Raw genomic sequence first — 22696 nt, 5'->3', positions numbered from 1 at the left:
TCCTCTGGACATCTGGGTTTTGTCCTCCACATTAGGCCAGAAGTTCTAGCTTCCCAACTTCACTGAATATAGTCCACCCTTGAGTTCAAGTTGTGGTCTGCCCATGAAACAGATTTTTAGAACCATTCCCAAGTATCTGAAGTAACACATAAAATCCACAATCTCTGGTAAGTATACCTGTATGAATAAATCCAGCCTGTTGCAACATCGTATACCTCAGAATCCATTACAAAACATATTCCCATGTTTGTGCCAAGGTGAATTAGGAAGTCTTGCAATATTTTATGTATAAATTATCTCCTCCCACGTGATACTTTTTCATTATCCCCCTGGGAAATGCTGATTCTGGCTATGGTCTGGTGGCAATGAGGGGTGGTAAAGTGTGTCTGGAGGAAAATTGGCATCCCCTTGCAAGGTCATTGCCTCAGGTGTGTTATTAAAGAGTCTTCAAGCGAGGGAAGGCTAGTCTTCTCAGACAAAGGAGATACTGCTCCCTGGCAAGGAGGAGACTCGTGGGATTGTAGGGCTCAAGTTTCTCAGATCATCTGAATCTATTCAAATGTTCCCATTCCCAATCTCAGGCTCTCTTTCACAATCAATGCCCATCACATAAGACACTTGGTCAGATGTAAAATCAACTCATGCTGGAATTTTACAACCCACACAATTACAATTAGTATCTAGGTTTTAGCTCTAGCTATCCTGTGGCTTCACAGAGTTTCCTTTAGGGCAACTGTTAAGGTTCTCTGGTTTTCTAATGGTGACTTGAGCTGACTTTAAAACTTGGGAGTTTATCATTGCCTTCCTGTAAGTTCCCTAGTACAGACAAAAACAACTCACCTGATGAGGATGAGTCCTTGTAATCATCATTACTAATATCGTGGTAAAATACAGCAGCTCCTTCCCCGCATCACCCAGAGTGTTGCTGTTGCTTTCAGTAGGACTTCACCTTAAGCAAATGTTGATAAGTAACCATAATGCTACCACATGACCTCTATTGCCAACATTTCCATTCTTCGGTGACAATAAGGCCATCATTCTCTTTGAGCTCAAAACAGTCAGCAAACCAATCCCAAAACCCTATTTGGAAAAGTCCATTTCCTGAGACATTTTCTGTTACTAAGATTATATAGTAAGAGTCCTATACAGAAAACAAAAGCCATTCTGGATATTCCAGACAAAGATAATTTAGTACTGGAAATGATACAGGTGTGGGAAGATGTGGAAAAGCACAGATGAGGATGGGGGCTGGAGGAACAAAAAGAAGGGAATGATACTCAGAGATCATAGACTGCTAATGCCCCTGGAAGCTGGAGCCAATGAGCATGTACCTCCTGTTACACTTTTGGAGACAGTCAGTCCTGGATCTGTGGAAGAGGTACCACTCTGATCAGAGCTGGGACCACCAGAAAGATTCTGCATCTGTCTGAGCTGCTGTGTCCAAAATCATGCCACCCTGCTGCTACTACAGCAACCACCAGCAAGTGAGAGAGCTAGAGCAGCAAGTTTCCCTCTTGTTCTGGTCCTCTGCATCCCATATTCCATATCCTACAGGAAGCCAGCTGATGAGAGATCCTGGGTAATGTAGTTTGCAGCCTCTCAGCCCCATCAGAGCAGAACAGAGTCTCAAAACACAGTTTGAGGGCTTAAAAACAATAGGTGAATAACCTGTACAGAAACCAAAATCAATTGCCTTAGTTATAAGGGCCCTGCTTTTTTACAAGGGCAAAGAACAAACTTCTTCAGCCATAGATGGGGGGGTTAAAGAAAAATGGCAGCTTGTCCTGCCTGTCAATGGCTGTAGTCTACCAATGAAGCAGTTTCCCAGGAGAAATCCCTTAAATATTTACTGGGTATCACTATGCTGTAAGCTGAGCTTATGCTGTTACACTTTAATCTTGTGATTTAGGTGCAAAGTATAAATTAGAGTGGACCAAAAATCAGATGCACAATTTCTTTTAAAGATTTTATTTCTTTTTTTTATTTTGGAGAGAGAGAGCACAGCAGGGAGGGGCAGAGGGAGAGAGAGAATCTCAAGCAGACTCCACACTGAGCGTGGACCCAACTTGGGGCTCAATTTCATGACCCTGAGATTACGACCTGGGCTGAAATCAAGAGGCAGACTGAGCTACCCAGGCACCCCATCAGATACACAGTTTTATATTAACTACTGTAATTCTACTGTATTTCCCATATCCTCATCATTTTCACAAATAATGCTATTTTACTTAGAGTATCAAAGGCATCTGAAATGAACTCTGATATCATCTCCTTAGAGATAGGTACACTTCTTTGTTCTCTCTTCCTTTTGCAAAGAAAAAGGTCCCCTCTCCTCCTACCCCTCACTAATCCTTTCCGATGCTAACTATTTTAGTGTCTTCTTAAATCTCATTCCTCCCTGCTTTATCTGGAAATTTATTTCTTCAGGTACTTTTTTCTTTCCAGAATATTCAAATTCTTCTTCAGCGCTGACCACAACACTGTCCTCCTTATTCTTTCCCTTTACAGCAAAATTCTGTGAAGAATTGTGTGTCTTTGTTCTTCTCATCCCATTCTCCCTGAAACCCACACAGAATGCGGGTGTGCACATGCACCTCCCTGCCCCCCAACACACACACCACTGATGTATCCAGTGGTTGACTCCTAGTCCCTGTCTTACCAAAGCAAACACAGCTGATCACCCCTTCTCCTTGAAATGCTTTCTTCACTTCCAGGATGTCTTCCTGACTTTCTGGTTTTCCCCTGGTATCTTTGCATGATCCTCATCCCTCTGTTCCCTCAATGTCAGAAGGCCAGGAGCTCACCTCTATTCTTTGTGGCCTGCCTCCTTTGATAATCACATCTAGTCTCATGACTTTAAATACCATCTAAATGCTGATTCCCAGTCTCACATCCCCAGGTTGGACCTATCTCCTCAACTCTACTCATATATCCAGCCTCCCACCCTCTATCTCTTGTTGGATGGTTAACAGGACACGTGAAACTTGTCCAAACTTGAGGGGCAGAGACCAGCCCCCACGGGTTCCTCCCTTAGACTTTTCTGTTTTGGCAAACAGGACCTCCACTCAGCCAGTACTCCTGCTGCATACCATGAGGCCACTTTCATTTGTTGTCTTGCTCTCCTTGCCATGTGTCTGTTACCTGGTCATCGTGGTTCTCTGTGTGTGTCCACATGCATGGGATTTACCTTTTCCCTTTTATCTATCGAAGTCTTTTCATTAAGCCTCTTAAACTTATTCTTAATCCTATCTTGGAATTATAGCTTGCTTTTTGGGTCTGGAGTATCTGACACTGAGGATCCAGCTGCCAGTGGGTATTTCACTTTAGGGAGTAGTCTTGTGACTGCCCTTTGACACGGTCTGCCGCTGGCCATTTCCCCAAGCCTCAACCTTCTCCTTCAGAGGCCCTCTGTTTCTCCTTCTGCTTCCCAAAGATGGTGCTCAGGTCTCTCCAGTCAGGAGATAATTTCCCACTTTGTTTTCACGATTAAACATATCATCTCACTCCCTATCAACTCTCAGGCTGCTTAAATTTGCACACAGTGACTACTGTTTGCAACACTTAACAATACTGATGCTCACTTAATTGCCTGGAAAGCAAATTCTTATTGAAATTTAAACTAAAAAAAAAAAGTTCCATCCCCCCCCCCAAGGAATTAACTTTTCACTAAAATTTTTAAGAATAGAGTTAGTGTTTTTATAGCACTCTCATGTCTGAAAAAGCACTGGCAATGTCTTGGGCATCAATTCATCATTCCTCTATGAAACCAACTTTGATTCCTTTCATAGTTAGGAGTAAATTTTAAAGAAAAGTTACACTAATAATTAGATGAAAATTATCAAAGAATTCAGAATCTTAGAAATAACTTATAAACTGGGATTCTCTGGCTACAAGTAAAAGGAAAGCCAACTCATATTGGCTTAAGAAAAATGACATTTATTGGGTCAGGTAAGTGAAAAGTCCAAGGATGGATACAGCTGAAGGCATGGCTGGGACTAGGGCTGGGGTTGGTAAAAGGCAGCCTGTGGCTGTTTTTGTGAATAAAGCTTTATTGGGACACTATCATACCCATTGCTTCTCCTATTGTCTGTGGCTGCTTTCGTGCTACTGTGGAGAATTGAGTAATATAGTGGTGAAGCTGAGGAGGTGAGAGAGACATCTGGCCCACTGTGATGTGTGTTTTTCCTGCAAAATCAAGCAATTCTCCAACACAAATTCAACTCACTTCTGACACTATCTACATTGAGATGGCATCAGATTCACAGGTTAAGGGCTCAGTCCTACAAGCCTGCCTCCACTGGATATGCCCATCACTGGTCCAGGTTGTCACCTGTGCTTCTGACTGACCATAAATCAGAGGACCCCTCCCCCCCCCGCCTTGGGTTCGATTAGTTTGCTGGAGTGGCTCACAGAACTAAGGAAACCAATTTACTCACTAGATCACCAGTTTATTATGAAGGATAATAAAAGATACAAATGAACAGGCAGATGAAGAGATACATAGGGTAAGGTCCCAAATATGGGAACTCCAGACCCATGGAGTATGAGGCCGGGGCCATAAAAGTGGATGTATTCTAGTTTACCAGGCTGGAAGCTCTCAAAACCCTGTCCTTTTGTTTGTTTTGTTTTGTTTTAGATTTTATTTATTTATTCATGAGAGATGCAGAAAGAGAGAGGCAGAGACATAGGCAGAAGGAGAAGTAGACTCCATGCAGGAAGTCTGACTCGGGACTAAATCCTGGGGCCCCGGGATCACTCCCCGAGCCAAAGGCAGACACTCAACCGCTAAGCCACCCAGGCGTCCCCTTTTGGGGTTTTTTGGGGGGCTTCATTACATAGGCATGATTGATTAAATCATTGGCCACTGGTGACTGATTCAACCTCCAGCTCCTCCTCCCTTCAGAGGTTGTGGGGAGGAGCTGAAAGTTCCAACCCTCTATTCTAATAAATTGAGTCTAATGGTTGGTTTCCCTGGCACGCCCCACCCCCGCCCCTGCATCTTAAGGACATTAACAAAAACTCAGCTGTGGTTGAATGGGACTTACTGTGAATAACAAGACACACATGGCAACTTTATGGCTCTGAAGTGATTTCAGGAACTATGGATGAAAGACCAAACATTAGAACAAAAGATGCTCCTAGTGCTCTTATTGCTTAGGAAATTACAAGGCATTTGGGGAACTCTGAGCCAGGAACCATAGGCGAAGTCCAAAATAAATATTTATTACAACTAATAATCTCATAGCTCCAAGCCCTAAAATATTTCCTGCCTGGCCTTTTACAGAAAAAAAAAAAAAAAAAAATCACCAGTCTAGGGAACAAAATGATGTCAGGAGAATCAGGCCTTTCTCTTTCTCTGCTCTTCTTTCCTCAGGGTTGGTCCTTTCTCATGTAGGTGCTGTCATGGTGGCAGTACATCCACAATGTCTAGTTCCCGGCTTTCATCCTCAGAGAAGTGCTCTTTTCCAGTTGCTCCAGTAAAAGTGCTAGGTTCATGTCAACTGAACCTCTTTTGTTTGCCTTGTTCAGTCCATCCATCCCCAAGCCAATAGCTGGCTGTGGGAATGCATTGCTCTGATTTGTCAGGTCTAGATCACAGGTTGGCCTTTGGAGGGATGAGTCAGTTCAGTATCCCCCAAACCATAGGACCTGAAAGAGGTGAAGGGATGATCCTCTTAAAAGTTGTGGACCATGGGATCCCTGGGTGGCGCAGCGGTTTGGCGCCTGCCTTTGGCCCAGGGCGCGATCCTGGAGACCCGGGATCGAATCCCACATCGGGCTCCCGGTGCATGGAGCCTGCTTCTCCCTCTGGCTATGTCTCTGCCTCTCTCTCTCTCTCTCTCTCTCTCTCTGACTATCATAAATTAAAAAAAAAAAAAAAAAAAAAAAGTTGTGGACCAATTACCAGAAAAAAAAGTATTGAGTGTGAAGAGAGGGGAGTCAGAATAGAATAGTCAACAAAAGGGAAATTGTATAACAGGCTGATAAACTAAAACATCCACCAAAAGAATGAAAATAACAGCTTTTAAATAGGGGCACCTGGGTGGCTCAGTGGTTGAGCATCTACCTTTGGCTCAGGTCATGATCCTGGGTCCTGGGATCAAGTTCCATATCAGGCTCCCTGCAGGAAGCCTACTTCTCCCTCTGCCTGTGTCTGCATCTCTCTGTGTGTCTCTGTATTCATGAGAGAATGAATAAATAAATAGAATCTTTTTTTTTTTAATGTTTTTATTTATTTATGATAGTCACAGAGAGAGAGAGAGGCAGAGACACAGGCAGAGGGAGAAGCAGGCTCCATGCACCAGGAGCCCGATGTGGGATTCGATTCCGGGTCTCCAGGATCGCGCCCTGGGCCAAAGACAGGCGCCAAACCGCTGCGCCACCCAGGGATCCAATAAATAGAATCTTAAAACAAAAACAAAAACAAAAAAAAACAACAGTTTTTAAATAGCTACAGCTTCTTCTGTTAATACAGAAATAAATATTTTTCCCTTTTACCAATTCATTTTGAATCAAGATTTTAGGTCAACCATATGAAATTACTATTTTTATTGGTCAAAACTGTTAAATATTGGCAGTTTTATGCAGCTTGTATTTGCTCTTAAGGGCTGTTATAACAAAGTACCTTAACCTGGGTTGCTTGAAACAACTGGAATTTATTCTCTCAGTTCTGGAGGCTAGAAGTCAGAAATCAAGGTGTTGGCAGGGCCATGTCCCCTCTGAAGGCTCTAGAGGAGAAACCTTCTAGCTTCTGGGGACTCCAGGTATTTTTTGACCAGCAGTTGTGTGACTGTAGTCTCCCAACTGTAATTTCACCAGGATTTTTTTCTTCTTTCCTTTCCTTTTTTTTTTTTTTTTTTCCTCTCCTTTTCTTATAAAGACACCAGCCATTGGCTGTAGGGCTCACTGGATGTACTCCAGTGACCTCATCTTAACTAATTCTTTCTGCAAAGACCCTGTTTCCAAATAAGGTCACATTCTGAGATTCTAGGTAAACATGAATTTTGAGGGAACAAGATTCAATCCACTATTACTTCAACCTCACATTATTGGAGAATTGAAAAAGCAGAACATTTGTCTTTTCAGTCTCTGAGTAAGTATAAAAACAAAGGTAAAGACAGGGTTAGAGTATTCTAGGAATGCAGAGATCATTCAACACCCAAAAAATTTAACGTATTATTTTAACAGACTGTTGTGGGTTGAATTGTGTTCCCCCCCAAAAGATATTTTGAAGTGCTAACCTACGGTACCTTATTTGGAAATAGGGTTGTTGAAGATGTAATTAGTTAAGATGAGGTCATATTGGAGTAGGGTGGACCCTTAAGTCAGTTACTAGTGTCCTGGGGCTCCTGGCTGGCTCAGTCAGTAGAGCATGTGACTCCTGATCTCAGATCGTGAGTTTAAGCCCCACATCAGGTCTAGAGCTTACTTTAAAAAAAAAAAAAAATGGCTGTGCAAAATGACTAGTGTCCTTATAAGAAGACATTGTGAAGATACAAGTAGAGAGCTCCTTATGAAGACACAGACACACAGAGAAGGCAGCCATGTGAAGACGGAGACAAAGATTGGGGTTTTGCTGTACAAACCAAAGAATGCCTGGAGCCACCAGATGCAAGAAGCAAAGGATTCCTCTCCCGCTGGTCTCAAAGAAAGCATGGCCCTGCTGACACCATGATTTCAGATATCTAGCGTCCAGACTCTGAGACAATAAATTTCAGTTGTGTTGTCACCCAGTTTATATACTTTATTACAGTAGCCCCAGGAAACAAATATACAGATTAAGAAGGAAGAAACATAAATACCAAATAAGCATTTTAAAAAATTTAGCACTCATTTATGATAAATACTTTTAGCAAATTGGAAACAAAAGGATACCCATCAAACACCTGTCCTAGACATCATTCTTCATGGTGGCATTTTAGGATCATTTCTATTCAGCCAATGAGCAGTTGGAAATAAATTTGACAAAATTATGCAAGATCTTAATAAAGAAAATAAGGAAACATTACTGAAGAATATGCAGGAATTCCTAAATAAAGGGAGAATTATACCATGTTCATGGATGGTAAGATTCAATATCTAAAGATATGAATCTTCCCATAAATAAATCTATACATTCAATTCCAAAATAAATACCTATAGGGTATATTTTTTCTCTTTAGTGAAGCTTGATAAGCTTATTCTAATATATTTATATGGAAGAAGAAGGAGATAATTAGATTTTTTTTTAATGTTACTTGAAGAACTAGGTGTAGGAATACATTTTAAAGTTTGGTAATTAAAAAAAAAATAAATAAAGTTTGGTAATTAATACTATGAAGTATTGATGCAGAGATAGACAAATTGACTGAATTGAAGGGGTAGATCCATGAATTTATGTAAGCTAGATGTATAACAGATAGCATTGCAGATTAGTGGGGAAAGGATACATTGTTCAATAAACAGTGCCAGAAAAATTGACTATCCACATAAAAAAATTAGAATACCATATGCAAAACAGTGGATTAAAGCTCTAAAAGTGAGAAACAACTTTGTTTTTATTTTTAAAAATATTTTATTTATTCATGAAAGATACACAGAGAGAGAGGCAGAAACACAGGCAGAGGGAGAAACAGGCTCCATGCAGGATGCCCAACGTGGGATTCCATCCTGGAATCCAGGATCATGCCCTGAGCCAAAGGCGGCCCTAAACCGTGGAGCCACCCGGACTGCCCTATTTGTTGGATATTTAAAGGATACTTACAGGGACCCTGGGTGGCTCAGCAGGTGAGCATCTGCTTTTAGCTCAGGGCATGATCCCGGAGTCCGGGATCGAGTTCCACATTGGGCTTCCTGCATGGAACTTGCTTCTCCCTCTGCCTATGTCTCTGCCAATATCTCTCTCTCTCTCTGTCTTTCATGAATAAATAAATAAAATCTTTTAAAAAAATAAGAAAGGATAACAGAATTGCCCTTATTCATCACCCCCTGCCAATATCACACCCTTTGTTGTGTGACATCACAGTTCTTCCCACTAACAGAACAGGTGTTTCTTCTTTCTTGACTTCACATTTGGCCATGTGATTTGCTTAAGATTATTACAGTAGGGTAGATGTGATGGTGTACCAGTCACAAGCCTAAGCCTAAGAGGCTTCATGTATTTCCACTTGGTCTTTTGTGCTTTTGGTATTGTCATGGGAAGAAATTGGTCAGGCCAGCCAACTGGTCCCACGAGGAAGATATGAGATCATGTAGAAACACAACCACCCTGGACAAGCTGCCTCCATCAGCTAACTCCTAGGTATGTAAGTGGGCCCAGGCAAGATCAGCAGAGCTGTCCTAACAAGTCCAGCCTAAATCAGCCAACCCACAGGCTTGTGAGATAAATACTTACTGTATCACATTATTTTTTGTAGTTAATTTTTGTACAGTATTGGTTAGCAACATTGTAATGAGCAAGCAACTTGCTGATCACGGTCAATAGACATTAATTGTTTAACCCACACAAATAAAAAATGATATACCATTGTATACTTGTAAGATTGGCAAAATTAAAAAGCCTAATAATAGTAAGTACTGACAAAATGAGAAGTGGTAATCGATACATACCATTAGTGGCAGTATACACTTAAATATCAGGTAACATGGTCTGGTCATTCTGTTGCAAGTGTAAGTCCCCTGGGTGAGGCATCCAGGAAAACTTTTCTTTTTCCCCTGATCAAAAAAGAAAACAAGGGACGCCTGGGTGGCTTAGCGTTTGAGCGTCTGCCTTTGTCTTGGGTGTGATCTCGGGAATCCGGGATCGAGTCCCACATCGGGCTCCCTAGGGGGAGCCCGCTTCTCCCTCCCTCTGCCTGTGTCTCTGCCTCTCTCTCTCTCTCTCTCTCTCTCTCTCTTTCTCTCTCTCTCGGTGTCTCTCATGAATAAATAAATAAAAATCTTAAAAAAAAAAAAAAAAAAGAAGAAAGAAGACAAGCTGGGTTGGTAATTGTCTTTTGTCTTGTCAATTCTTCCTGCCAGGAATGTGGCTATCAGGCTGGAGATGAGGTAGCCATCTTACAACATGAAGTGTTTTAATTTCACTAATTATATCTTTCATATATTAAGCCCATTTGGTTCCTCCTCAAACCTGCCTCTTCTCTCCCCGCCCCCCCCCCCAGTTTCTTTTCTTGTGGATAATAGTAAAACAAAGTAAAAGGAGAATGGCTAACATTTATGAAGTACTTACTGCATGCCCAACATCTAGTTTTGAGTGCTGTGTGTACATCAGCTCATTCAGTCCTCACAATAATCCTATGAAATGGGATCCCTGGGTGGCACAGCAGTTTGGCGCCTGCCTTTGGCCCAGGGCTCGATCCTGGAGACCCGGGATCGAGTCCCATGTCGGGCTCCTGGTGCATGGAGCCTGCTTCTCCCTCTGCCTGTGTGTCTGCCTCTCTCTCTCTGTGACTATCATAAATAAATAAAAATTAAAAAAATTAAAAAAAAATAATCCTATGAAATAAGAGCTATTTTTTGTTCCATTTTACAGATAAGGAAATGAATACAGAAGTTAAATAAATTGCCCCGGTTCACACAGCTATTAAGTGGTAGAGCCATAATTCCAAATCCAGCTACCTGGCTCTAGCATTTATACTCATAACCATATGCTACTCTTTATATCTTTTATCTCTTCGGCCATCTTAAACATACTTACTTCATGGTCTATTAGATTTTTATTCTATTTTCTAAAACTGTTGGTGTTCTGATTCTCCTATTCTATATGCTGATTCTTCTTTATAAAGAACAGTGTCAACAACAACAACAACAAAACAACAACAACAGTGTCCTTGTATGTTTTAATATGTTTGATGCAGGGCAGCCTGGGTGGCTCAGTGGTTTAGCGCCGCCTTCAGCCCAGGGCATGATCCTGGAGACCCAGGATCGAGTCCCATGTCAGACTCCCAGCATGGAGCCTGCTTCTCCCTCTACCTTTGCCTCCGCCTCTCTCTGTCTCTCTCTGTGTCTCTCGTGAATAAATAAATAAAATCTTTTTTTAAGATTTTATTTATTTATGATAGTCACACAGAGAGAGAGAGAGAGAGAGAGAGAGAGGCAGAGACACAGGCAGAGGGAGAAGCAGGCTCCATGCACCGGGAGCCCGACGTGGGATTCGATCCCGGGTCTCCAGGATCGCGCCCTGGGCCAAAGGCAGGTGCCAAACCGCTGCGCCACCCAAGGATCCCCCTAAATAAAATCTTTTAAAAAAATGTGTTTGATGCATGTTCAACAATACCGATTGAGCATTATCATGTGCTCAAGTGCTGCTCAAGGAGCTGGGAATACATAAGTAGGCAGTCTCAGCTCTCCTACTTTAAATTCTAGTAGGAGAAAATAGCAAATAAGTAAGAGGATAAAGAATGGGAGGGTGTGATTAGATAGGATGGTAAAGGAAAGCTCTCTGATAAGGTGACATTTGAACAGGGACCTGAAAATGTGAGAATGTGAGCAATGTGAATATCTGGGAGAAGAATTCCCAAGCAGAAGGAGTAGCAAGGATAAAGACTGCACAGTAGGAACAGGCCTTGAATGTTCAGGAATGAGCAGAGGTCTTTGTAGCTAGAATGCAGTGTTGGAGGGATCGAGCAGAAGAGACGAGGGCAGAGAGATACCTGGATGGGGAGGATGCACATCATGTAGGGCCTTTGAGGTCGTAAGAACTTTGAGGTTGGATGGGGAGCCTTTGGAAGCTTTTTTTTTGTGGGTCATAAGCTCAAAGATGGTATTTGAAACTATGAGACTAGATGGACTCACCTAGGGAATGGTGTAAGTAGAGAAGAGGTCCCAGCCCTGAGGCCTGGGGCATTCCAGTTGTAGGGGAGGAAGATTTTTCCTTGACCTTCTTCCTGGCTGGGTCTGGAAATTAAACCAACAAAGACAAATTGACATGAGACATGCATACAAATTTACTTAACATAAGTTCTACACAACACAGAAGCCTTCATAAGGAAATGAAGATCCGAGGAAGAAATAGACCTAAGGATATTTCTATGCTAGGTTCAATGAAGCGCCAGCAGTCGTGGAGGAGTAAGGTAGGTTAAGTAGTAGGAGATAAATTTAGTAAACAGGGAAGCTCAGCTCAGCCAGTTTGTTCAGATTCTTTTTAGCGTCCCTTTGTCTTCTGAGATAAGGATGCTCTTTCCTCTGGGTATAAGGAGGGTTAGGGGTTATTTTAGTTGTAGGGGGAAAGGGAGGGGGTATCAAAGTTACCTTTCTGCTTCTGCTGTTTTCTCAAAGTTCTTCAGTTCAAAATATTCAGTGTGCCAAGGTGCCATATTTTGGGGTAGGATACCATGAATCCCCTAGCACTTAGAGCTTAGGAAAATGAAAAACCGGCAAAGGACTGAGAAGGAGCGGCCAGCCGATGGGAGAAGAACATGGAGGAGTGGCGTCCTGGCACCAAGTGAAGAAAGTGTTTTAGGATCAAGAGAATGACCCACTGCATCAGTAAAATGAAGACAAAGAAATGACTGTTGGATTTGACATGCAAGTTACTAATGATTTTTTTTTTTTAAGATTTTATTTATTTGACAGAGAGCGTGAGCATAAGCAGGGGGAGCAGCAAGCAGACGGAGAAGGAGAAGCAGGACCCAGGGATCACGACCTGAGCCAAAGGCAGACATTTAACTGACTGAGCCACCCAGGCACTCCACTAATGATATTTTTTGAAAATGATTTTGATGGATGGGGATGAAACTGATAGAAAGAGAATGGGAGAAGCAAACAGGAAATGAAAAGAACAAACCAAAACTCTTTCTAATCTGTTGGCTCAGGTCATGATCTCAGGATTGTGGGATCGAGCCCCGATTGTGGGATCGACCCCGACATTGGGCTGTTACTCCCCCTGCTTGTGCTCTTTCTCTCTTTGTCAAATAAATAAAATCTTTTAAATAATATATAAATAATTTTTTTAAAAAGTTAGAAGATAGTAGACATAATGATGGTATGATATTGAAAATGATCCATTTTTATAAAGAGGAATGATTTGGAGTTCAGTGTAAGCAGAGATTTTTTTTTCCTACCTGCCTTGGGTCCTGAGAGCACTCCTCCTGAGCAGTTTTGCATTTGCTTCTGTGTAACCCACAGAAGCCCAGGACTAATTTCCACATTAAATTTTCACTTTGAGGTTTCCCACATCAAACAGGTAAAATAAATTTGGATTCAGAACCTCAAAAAGCACAACCTTGGGTTTGATATCTCACTTAGGTACTTTTTTTTTCCTTTTCCCAACAAAAGCCTCGCAAGATTGTTTTTCCCAGGATTTAGGGGCAAAGTTTACTTTCTTCTCTTTCTTTCTTTCTTTCTTTCTTTCTTTCTTTCTTTCTTTCTTTCTTTCTTTCTCTTTCTTTCTTTCTTCTTCTTCTTCTTCTTCTTCTTCTTCTTCTTCTTCTTCTTCTTCTTCTTTCTTCTTCTTCTTTTTTTTACTATCTTTCTTCTTTAAGGTTTTAGCCTTTAGAGGATTCCAACTTGTTACTGATGAAAACCCAAGTCCCGTATTGCTGCTCTGGCTCTGCTCCTTCACTGCTGGCACCTAGGGATTTCTCATTTTCTTACAAGACCATACATTTAAAACACAGTTTGGTTATATTTTAAGGGGTAAAAGAAAAAAAAATGGAGGCAAGCCATAAGAGACTTAACAATAGAGAACAAATAGGGTTGATGGAGGGATGTGGGTGGGGGATGGGCAGGATGGGTGATGGGGATTAGGAGGGCATGCAATATGATGAGCACTGGGTGTTGTTTGTAAGTGATGCAGCACTGAATTCTACTCCAGAAACTCTACTGCACTGTATGTTAACTAAGTAAAATTTTAAAAAATAATAAAACGTTCGGTTATATTTTAGCCAGCATCTCTAGAGATTTGTGGCAGGAGAGTTTCAGCCCTTTCTAGATCATCGTTTTGTTGGAATCTGTAGTCTTTCCCTCATTCCTCACCCAGCTAATTCCTGTTCGCCTTTGATATCCCAGTTTAAATGTTACTTCTCAGAGAGTTATCCCTAACCCTCTCCACCCCAGTCTAAGCTGGCCTACCCTTCTGTTATACCAACAGCAGCGTCTTTCTGTTTTTTGTATTAAGTCCTTTATGACTTCATGTGAGTGTTGAGTGCCTGATGCCCCTCTAGACTGAACACTACCTGAATGCAGGAAGCAAGTCTGTTCAGTCCAGTATGTAGCAGAAAGCCTGGTTCATAGAAGATGCTCAGTAGGGGCACATGGGTGGGTCAGTGGTTGAGGGTCTGCCTTCAGCTCAGCTTGTGATCCCAGAGTCCTGGGATTGAGTCCTGTGTCGGGCCCCCCATGGGGAGCCTGCTTCTCCCTCTGCCTGTGTCTCTGCTTCATTCTCTGTGCCTCTCATGAATAAATAAATAAAATCTTAAAAAAAAAAAAGATGTCCAGTAAAGTTTGATGACTGAACACATCATTGTCTGAAAATCACACAATTAATAACAGTACTAAGTGGTTTTCTGTGTCTTGGAGATGATGTTCTCTAAGAAAGTGGTTTTAGTGGAAACAAGAGAAAGGTTTCTGATGGTCATTTCAGTTGACTCTGCTCGGAAAAGCCGTGTCATTTCGGGTTGGTAACCACGTGTCTTTTCCTCTCCAGAATGGAGATCTCCTCTCACCAGTCCCACCTCCTGCAACAACTGAATGAGCAACGCAGGCAAGATGTCTTTTGTGATTGCAGCATTCTGGTTGAAGGGAAGGTCTTCAAAGCACATCGAAATGTACTATTCGCTAGCAGTGGCTACTTCAAAATGCTCCTTTCTCAGAATTCGAAGGAGACAAGTCAGCCAACCACAGCTACATTTCAGGCTTTCTCCCCGGACACTTTTACGGTTATCCTGGACTTTGTCTATTCCGGCAAACTCTCTCTTACTGGTCAGAATGTCATAGAAGTGATGTCAGCTGCTAGTTTCCTTCAGATGACTGATGTCATTAGTGTATGTAAGACCTTTATTAAATCTTCACTAGACATTAGTGAGAAAGAAAAAGATCGCTATTTCAGTCTCTCTGATAAAGATGCCAATTCTAATGGTATAGAACGTTCCTCCTTTTATAGCAGTGGCTGGCAAGAAGAAGGCAGTTCTCCACATTCTCACCTAAGCTCGGATCAAGGGACAGGTATAATAAGTGGAAAATCTTGGAGTAAGTATAATTACCACCCAGCCCCCCAAAGGAATACTCAACAGCCTTTGGCCAAGCATGAACAAAGGAAAGATTCCATCAAAAAGTCCAAACATTTGAGGTTGTCACAGCCTTCTGAAGTTGCTCATTATAAGCCAAGCAAACGAGAAGCACGAGCATCAGATTCTTCCAGCCACATTTCCCAATCTGAAGAACAAGCACAAATTGATGCTGATATGGACTCAACTCCTGTTGGCTATCCATATGGTCCAGGATCTGATGTCACATCCAGAAGCTTTCCAGGTATCTAAAAACAGTCCCCTCAGTGAGGTTCTAAGGCTCCTATATAAATCAGTCTTATCTCAACATGTCCTTACTTTGAAGTGTTATGGGCAGTTGAACCAAGTGATTTTTTAAAAAGTCATAGTCCTCTAATGAAATTTATTTCCTAAAACATAAATTTAAATTTCTTTAAAAAAATAATAAATTTCTTTTTTTTTAAAGATTATTTATTTATTTATGAGAGAGAGAGAGAGAGAGGGAGAGGGACGGAGAAGCAGGCTCCATTCAGGGAGCCCAACGTGGGACTCGATCCCAGGACTCCAGGATCACGCCCTGAACCAAAGGCAGGAGCTAAACTGCTGAGCCACCCAGGGTTCCCCAAATTTAAATTTCTATTAAAAATAATATTGACTAGGGATCCCTGGGTGGCGCAGCGGTTTGGCGCCTGCCTTTGGCCCAGGACGCGATCCTGGAGACCCGGAATCGAATCCCACGTCGGGCTCCCGGTGCGTGGAGCCTGCTTCTCCCTCTGCCTATGTCTCTGCCTCTCTCTCTCTCTCTCTCTCTCTGTGTGACTATCATAAATAAATAAAAATTAAAAAAAGAAAAAATAATAATATTGACTAGGGGAGGGCAGCCCTGGTGGCTCAGTGGTTTAGCTCCGCCTTCAGCCCAGGGCCTGATCTAGAGACCCGGAATCGAGTTCCACATCGGGCTCCCTGCATGGAGCCTGCTTCTCCCTCTGCCTATGTCTCTGCCTCTCTCTCTCTCTATCTCTCATGAATAAATAAATAAAATCTTTAAAAAAAGAGAATATTGGTTAGGGGTACCTGACTGGCTCAGTTGGTAGAACATACAACTCTTGATCATAGAATCATGAGTTCAAGCCCCACACTGGGAATGGAGCTTACTTAAAAAAAAAAAAAAAAAAAAAAGGATAAATTTAATAACAGTCAAAACAATAGAGTTCTGAATTTCAAAGCCCAAGATTTTCCAAACTTGTGTCAGCAGATGATTGTTAACAGATTACTGTTAAGCCTTTATAGCTCTTTTTTTTTTTTTTAAAGATTTATTTATTTATTTATTTGTGATAGAGAGGGAGAGTGGCAGAGACACAGGAGGAGGGAGAAGCGGGCTCCGTGCCGGGAGCCCGACGCGGGACTGGATCCCAGGACTCCAGGATCGTTCCCTGGGCCAAAGGCAGGTGCTAAACCGCTGAGCTACCCAGGGATCTCCTATAGCTCTTTCTAAATGGTTCAATCCCTATGATGCATATTTTCATTTTCCATTGTATTTTTTTCTCAGTATTCCCTCAGGAGGAGTATTTTTATACAGAAAATTTAGACAGAGTAACCATGCATTTTTACAAAGGTTCACAGGCCTAAGACCTAAAAGAAATGAGACTATATCTGATTTTATTGAGCTATAAATACATAATTTAGGGCAGCCCGGGTGGCTCAGTGGTTTAGCGCCACCTTTAGCCCAGGGACTGATCCTGGAGACCCAGGATTGAGTCCCATGTTGGGCTCCCTACATGGAGCCTGCTTCTTCCTCTGCCTGTGTCTCTGCCTCTCTCTCTGTATGTCTCTCATTAATAAATAAATAAAATCTTAAAAAAAATAAAATATATACATAATTTAAAAAAAAACAACACACAGCCCATAACATTGACCTGGTAATCCTATGTGCAACAACAACTGAGACATTTCATTTTTATGATAGTAGTGAAATGTAGAAAGATTATATAGGTTGTTGGTTTCAGCAGTACACCCCACACTGTCATAAGACTGTCGTAGAGAACAGGGATTAGAAATGCATGCTTTACCAGGGGTACCCGGGTGGCGAAGTCCATTAATTGTCCAACTCAATTTTGGCTCAGGCCATGATCCACAGTTGTGGGATTGACCCATGCATCAGACTCTGCACTCAGCATGGAGTTTGCTTGAGAATCTCTCTCTTCCTCTGTCTGCCCCTCCCAGTGCTGCTCACACTCTCTCTCTCAAGATAAATAATTTTTTTTAAATCCTTAAAAAAAAGAAGAAATGCATGTCATACAGTTCTGCCCCAATTAATCAGGTAGCAAACTTGCTTAGTACTTTACATGTGAGTTTAAAGGAGAATTATAAAATGAAACTGCTACAGATTATAAGATTCAAATTATACTTTTAAAATTGTTTTTATTTTAGGAAAATTTCAAACATACACAAAAGGAAAGAGAATAGTATAATTCACCTCCAGGTACCCCTTACCCAGTTTGAACAACTTCCTATACATGCCAATCTTGTTTCATCAGTATCATTACTTCTTACTCCTCTCTTTATTATTTTTAAGCAAATACCAGACATCATAAGTTTTCATCTGTAAATATTTCAAAATGTGTCCCTAAAATGTAGTCTTTAAAAAAAGTGATGGTGCCTGGGTGAGCCAGGCATCCAACTCTTGATTTCAGCTCAGGTCATGATCTCAGGGTTGTGAGATCAAACCCTGTCTGACTCCATGCTAGGCATGGAGCCTGCTTAAGATGCTGGGGTAGCCCAGGTGGCTCAGCGGTTTAGCGCCGCCTTTGGCCCAGGTGTGATCCTGGAGACCCGGGATCGAGTCCCACGTCGGGCTCCCTGTGTGGAGCCTGCTTCTCCCTCTGCCTGTGTCTCTGCCTCTCTCTCTCTCTCTCTCTCTCTCTCTTTCTCTGTGTGTGTGTGTCTCTCATTAATAAATAAATAAATCTTAAAAAAAAAAAAAAGATCTCTCCCTCTCTCTGCCCCTCCCCTCCCCTAAAAAACAAAACAAAACTGAGACATGTGACTGTTGATCCCAGGGCTGTGAATTCAAGTCCCATTGGGCATGTAGCCTATTTAAAAAAAATTTTTTTAAAGGTGTCTTAAAAAAAAACCCTACAATACCATAATTATACCTAAACAAAATTAAGAGTTCCTTAACATCAGTAAATAGCCAATCTGTTCACATTCCTGAGTTGTCACATAAATTTTTAAAAATAAGTTCGTTGTAGATAACATATTTTAAAATAATAGGCAACCAGCTGTATCTTTATTAATTGCATTTTCCTGTAGTAATAACCTGGGAATGCATGAAATTGTATCCTGTTATAGAGCTTATTGAAAGTCCTGCTGAGCTCTCACCATTGACCAAAAAGCATACAGAAAAAAGCAAAGCAAAAGTAAGAAATCTCTGTTGCATTTTTAAACAGCAAAAGAGTGATCTTTTCTCTAGATGGGCTCTGTGCCTTTGTAATTCTGGGTTATGTGAACCTAATTTCAATAATGAACAGCTGAATTTAACAGCTATTAAATTGATGAAGTTTGCCTCCACTCATAACTAACATCTTGAATACATGAGTTTTATTTATTTTTTAAAGTTTATATGTATATTTTAGTAATCTGTGCACCCAACATGGGGCTCAAATTCACAGCCCCGAGATCATGAGTCACAGGCTCTAATAACTGAGCCAGCCAGGCACCCCTTGAATACTTGAGTTTTAAAATAAAAAATCAAATATATTTGACATTTTTTCACCTTTAAAAGTATTATGAGTATATGAAAAGAAAAGGCAAGGAGATACAAATATGTAATAAAACAAATTACTTAAAAGCTGTAATATGAAATACTTTTGTATTGTACCAACAGTTCTTTAGTTTTTGTTTTTGTGGGGTTTTTCTGTATCTCCAGTTTTAAAATCCAGCACTGCTTTTTTACGTTTCAAATCCAGTGACTCTGCAACACTGAATGACAAGGTGAGTGCGAAAGTTGAAATTTTTTTCTTAAGCTAATAGCCATCATGTGTTTTTATCTTTTTTTTTTTTAAGATTTTATTTATTTATTCATGAGAGACACAGAGAGAGAGAGGCAGAGACACAGGCAGAGGGAGAAGCAGGCTCCATGCAGGGAGCCCGATGTGGGACTCGATCCCAGGACTCCAGGATCGTGCCCTGGGCCAAAGGCAGCACTAAACCGCTGAGCCACCCAGGGATCCAGAGAGTCGAAATTTACCCCAACTTTGTAAATGTATCAAATGCTGCAGTTACAGTTCTGGCCAGGATTGCATGAACAATTGAGTCTTAATAAAATTTCTTCCATCTCTTTTTCTCCTGCCTTTCCAAAATTGGACTCACCAAATCCTTTGGGATTCTTTATGTTACTAGAATTGTTATGATTGGGGGCACCTGGGTGGCTCAGTCACTAAGGGTGAGCCTTCAGCTTGAGTCATGATCTTGGGGTCCTGGGATCTAATTCCTCCTCGGGCTCCCTGCTCAGCAGGGAGTTTGCTTCTCCCCCTACTTGTGCTCTCTCTCTCTGTCAAATAAATAAATAAAATATTAAATATAAATAAATAAATAGGACGCCTGGGTGGCTCAGTCAGTTAAGCGGCTGCCTTTAGCTCAGGTCATGATCCCAGGGTCCAAGGATCCAGTCCTGCATCAGGCTTTCTGCTCAGCAGGGAGTCTGCTTGTCCCTCTGCCCCTCTCCCAGCTCATTCTCTCTCTCAAATAAATAGATAAAATATTTATAAATAAATAAATAAAATTGTAATGATGAACTTTCCAGTGATTTAATTGACCTATCTCCTGACAGATGATCTGCCCAGGATGCGGTTCAAGTGCCCATACTGCACACACGTGGTGAAGCGAAAGGCAGACCTCAAGCGCCACCTTCGCTGCCATACAGGAGAAAGGCCCTATCCATGTCAAGCCTGTGGGAAAAGATTTAGCAGGCTAGACCACCTCAGTAGCCATTTTCGAACAGTATGTACATGATTTCTCATCATTTTACTTCTTAAGAAATGTGTGCATTTATATGCTTTCAGATCATCTAATTTACTGAGAGAAATCTTTTCATACAACTCTACCATATTAGAATTTCTTCCAACTTAATGGTTTTACTTTGTACATAATTTATACTTTAATACATATATATATATACTTTTTATTCACCTTTGAAGCCTTGAATTAGGTGATACTCTTTTGAATATCCATTTTATTTAAAAATTTTTAAAAATATCCATTGTAATTAATTTAAAATTGAACATATTTTTATATACTGGTCTTTTCAAGAGCCAAAGACAATGTAAGATAAAGATACCTGAATCTCGGGCAGCCCTGGTGGCTCAGAGGTTTAGCGCCACCTTTAGCCCAGGGCGTGATCCTGGAGACCCAGGATCTAGTCCCATGTCGGGCTCCCTGCATGGAGCCTGCTTTTCCCTCTGCCTGTGTCTCTGCCTCTCTCTCTCTCTCTCTCTTTGTGTTTCTCATGAATAAATAAATAAAATCTTTAAAAAAAAAAAAAAAGGCAACTGAATCTCTAGGTTAGAGTCACTACTTCAGATACTCAGCATCTACTAGTGATTTTTTTTTTTCTACTAGTGATTCTTGATTGCTTATCTGGTAGGATCTCTGTCCAGTTTCCACTTTCCATCCTCTGTCCACATTACCCTATTTCTAGTCCTATCTATAGTCTTCTCAAGAAAGGGAGCAAGGTGGCCCATAGAGCCTATTCCAGGAATTGGACTGTCAGCAGTCAGAAAAATCTCAGGGAATTTGCTGTTCAGTGCTCTGATGGGCTACTAAGGTAAGGACTTTTGGAATTACTCTACTGTTCATCTTGAGACAAGAATGTTTTCTGAAATCTGTGTTCTATTACTTACACATCTATTCCATTTAAAATATCAGCACTTTTAACTTTAAAGGACAGTGGGTCACTGAAGAAGGACAGAAATCACCTTCTTCAGTGAAGGTGTACATGATTCACCTTCTCCAGTGAAGGTGATTTCTTCATGCATTGCTTTATAGTTAGCTATTTAGCAAATATATACTGAGCATCTATGTGCCAGCTCCTTTTCTAAGTGCTAGGTATCCAGCAGTGAGCAAAACAGACAAAATCTCTGCCTTCATTAACCTAATGAAGCTAGTTTTTTTTTAATTGAAAAAAAAAAAAACTTTTATTATTATGGAAGCAATGAATATGCATTATAAAAACTAAAAATAAGAAAATAAAAATACTTTATTTTCACCACCCAAAGACTACCATTCTTAAAATCCTGCCACCCAGGGATCCCAATAAATAAAATCTTAAAAAAAAAAAAAATTAGAGGGCAGCCCGGGTGGCTCAGAGGTTTAGCGCTGCCTTCAGCCCAGGGTGGGATCCTGGAGACCCGGGATGGAATCCCATGTTGGGCTCTTTGCGTGGAGCCTGCTTCTCTCTCTGCCTGTGTCTCTACCTCTCTTTCTAAATAAATAAATAAATAAATAAATAAATAAATAAATAAATAAATAAATAAAACCAAATTAAATCATATTGTTTGTGCCTCCTCTCTTTAGTGAACAGTCTCTATCTACCTTTCCATCTCAATAACATTTTATCTAACATCCAGTTCAATTTCAAGTTTCCCTGTAATCCCCCAATATCTTTTATAACTGGTTTGTCCAAACCAATATTCAATGCAGTATCCTTTATTACACCTCACTGTTAAGTCCCTTAAATATGTTTTTAAGAGAGCATAGTCTCCCAGCCCTCTTTTTATTTCCATAACACTGACTTACTGAAGATATCAAGACAATTGTTTTACAAAATACCCTACTTCTCGATTTCTCTGCTTGCTTTCTTTGGTGTCATTTAGCTTGTTCCTCTATACCTCCCTGCCCCTGCATTTTCTAGAAACCAGATATTTTATCTAAAGGCTTAATGGAGGCAGCCTGGGTGGCTCAGCGGTTTAGCGCCACCTTTGGCCCAGGTCGTGATCCTGGGGACCCTGGATCAAGGTCCACATCAGGCTCCCTGCATGGGGCCTGCTTCTCCCTCTGCCTGTGTCTCTGCCTCTCTCTCTCTCTCTCTCTCTCTCTCTCTCTCTCTCTCTGTGTCTATCATGAATGAATAAATAAAATCTTTTTAAAAAATAAAAAAATAAAATAAAGGCTTAATGGATTCAAGGTAAATACTTTCAGCTGGAACACATCAAGGGTGAAATCGTTTGTCTTGTAATGTGTCACATTAGGAGACATGTAATATCTAGTAGACCCATTATTCATATTAAGATTGGTCACTAAACTAGGGTAATGATACTGTGATCCCACCATTATCCAGTTTTAGGTGCCACCTTATGATCAGAAAGGAATCTGTGGAACTATTTTGGTATTATGTATGTGACTATACATTTCCCCATCAACTGTTCATTTTATGGTATTAATTATCAGTTGAAAAAAAAATTATCAGTTGATAAACTCTGTCCAAATTACTGATTTTACTTGGGTTGTAGAATGAT

At 41.0% G+C, this 22696-nt stretch overlaps 2 protein-coding genes across 5 annotated transcripts in view; one reads left to right on the top strand and one right to left on the bottom strand.

The window, feature by feature from the left end:
- The window catches only part of ZBTB8OS (zinc finger and BTB domain containing 8 opposite strand), an 87167-nt gene that overhangs the window by 24434 nt on the left and 40037 nt on the right, over positions 1-22696 (bottom strand). The window contains exons 6-8 of one of the 3 annotated variants that reach the window (XM_072750375.1): positions 11773-11874; positions 9589-9693; positions 5401-5649 (exon numbers count right to left, since the gene is read on the bottom strand). In XM_072750375.1, coding sequence (XP_072606476.1) covers positions 9633-9693; positions 11773-11874 — 163 coding nt within the window. In that variant the 3' untranslated portion in view covers positions 5401-5649; positions 9589-9632. Of the gene's footprint in view, positions 1-5400; positions 5650-9588; positions 9694-11772; positions 11875-22696 lie in introns of those variants that run through there. The other 2 variants (XM_072750376.1, XM_072750379.1) reach the window with 2 other exon arrangements.
- Positions 1-22696, top strand: part of ZBTB8A (zinc finger and BTB domain containing 8A) — a 69344-nt gene that overhangs the window by 40144 nt on the left and 6504 nt on the right. For both annotated transcript variants that reach the window (XM_072750367.1, XM_072750368.1), the window contains 2 exons: positions 14624-15447; positions 20014-20183. In XM_072750367.1, the coding sequence (XP_072606468.1) occupies positions 14625-15447; positions 20014-20183 (993 nt within the window). In that variant the 5' untranslated portion in view covers position 14624. The remainder of the gene's footprint in view (positions 1-14623; positions 15448-20013; positions 20184-22696) is intronic.

This window comes from Vulpes vulpes, chromosome 2 (assembly GCF_048418805.1).
Source record: "Vulpes vulpes isolate BD-2025 chromosome 2, VulVul3, whole genome shotgun sequence".
Lineage (NCBI taxonomy): Eukaryota > Metazoa > Chordata > Mammalia > Carnivora > Canidae > Vulpes > Vulpes vulpes.
This window is presented reverse-complemented; position numbering and strand designations above follow the sequence as displayed.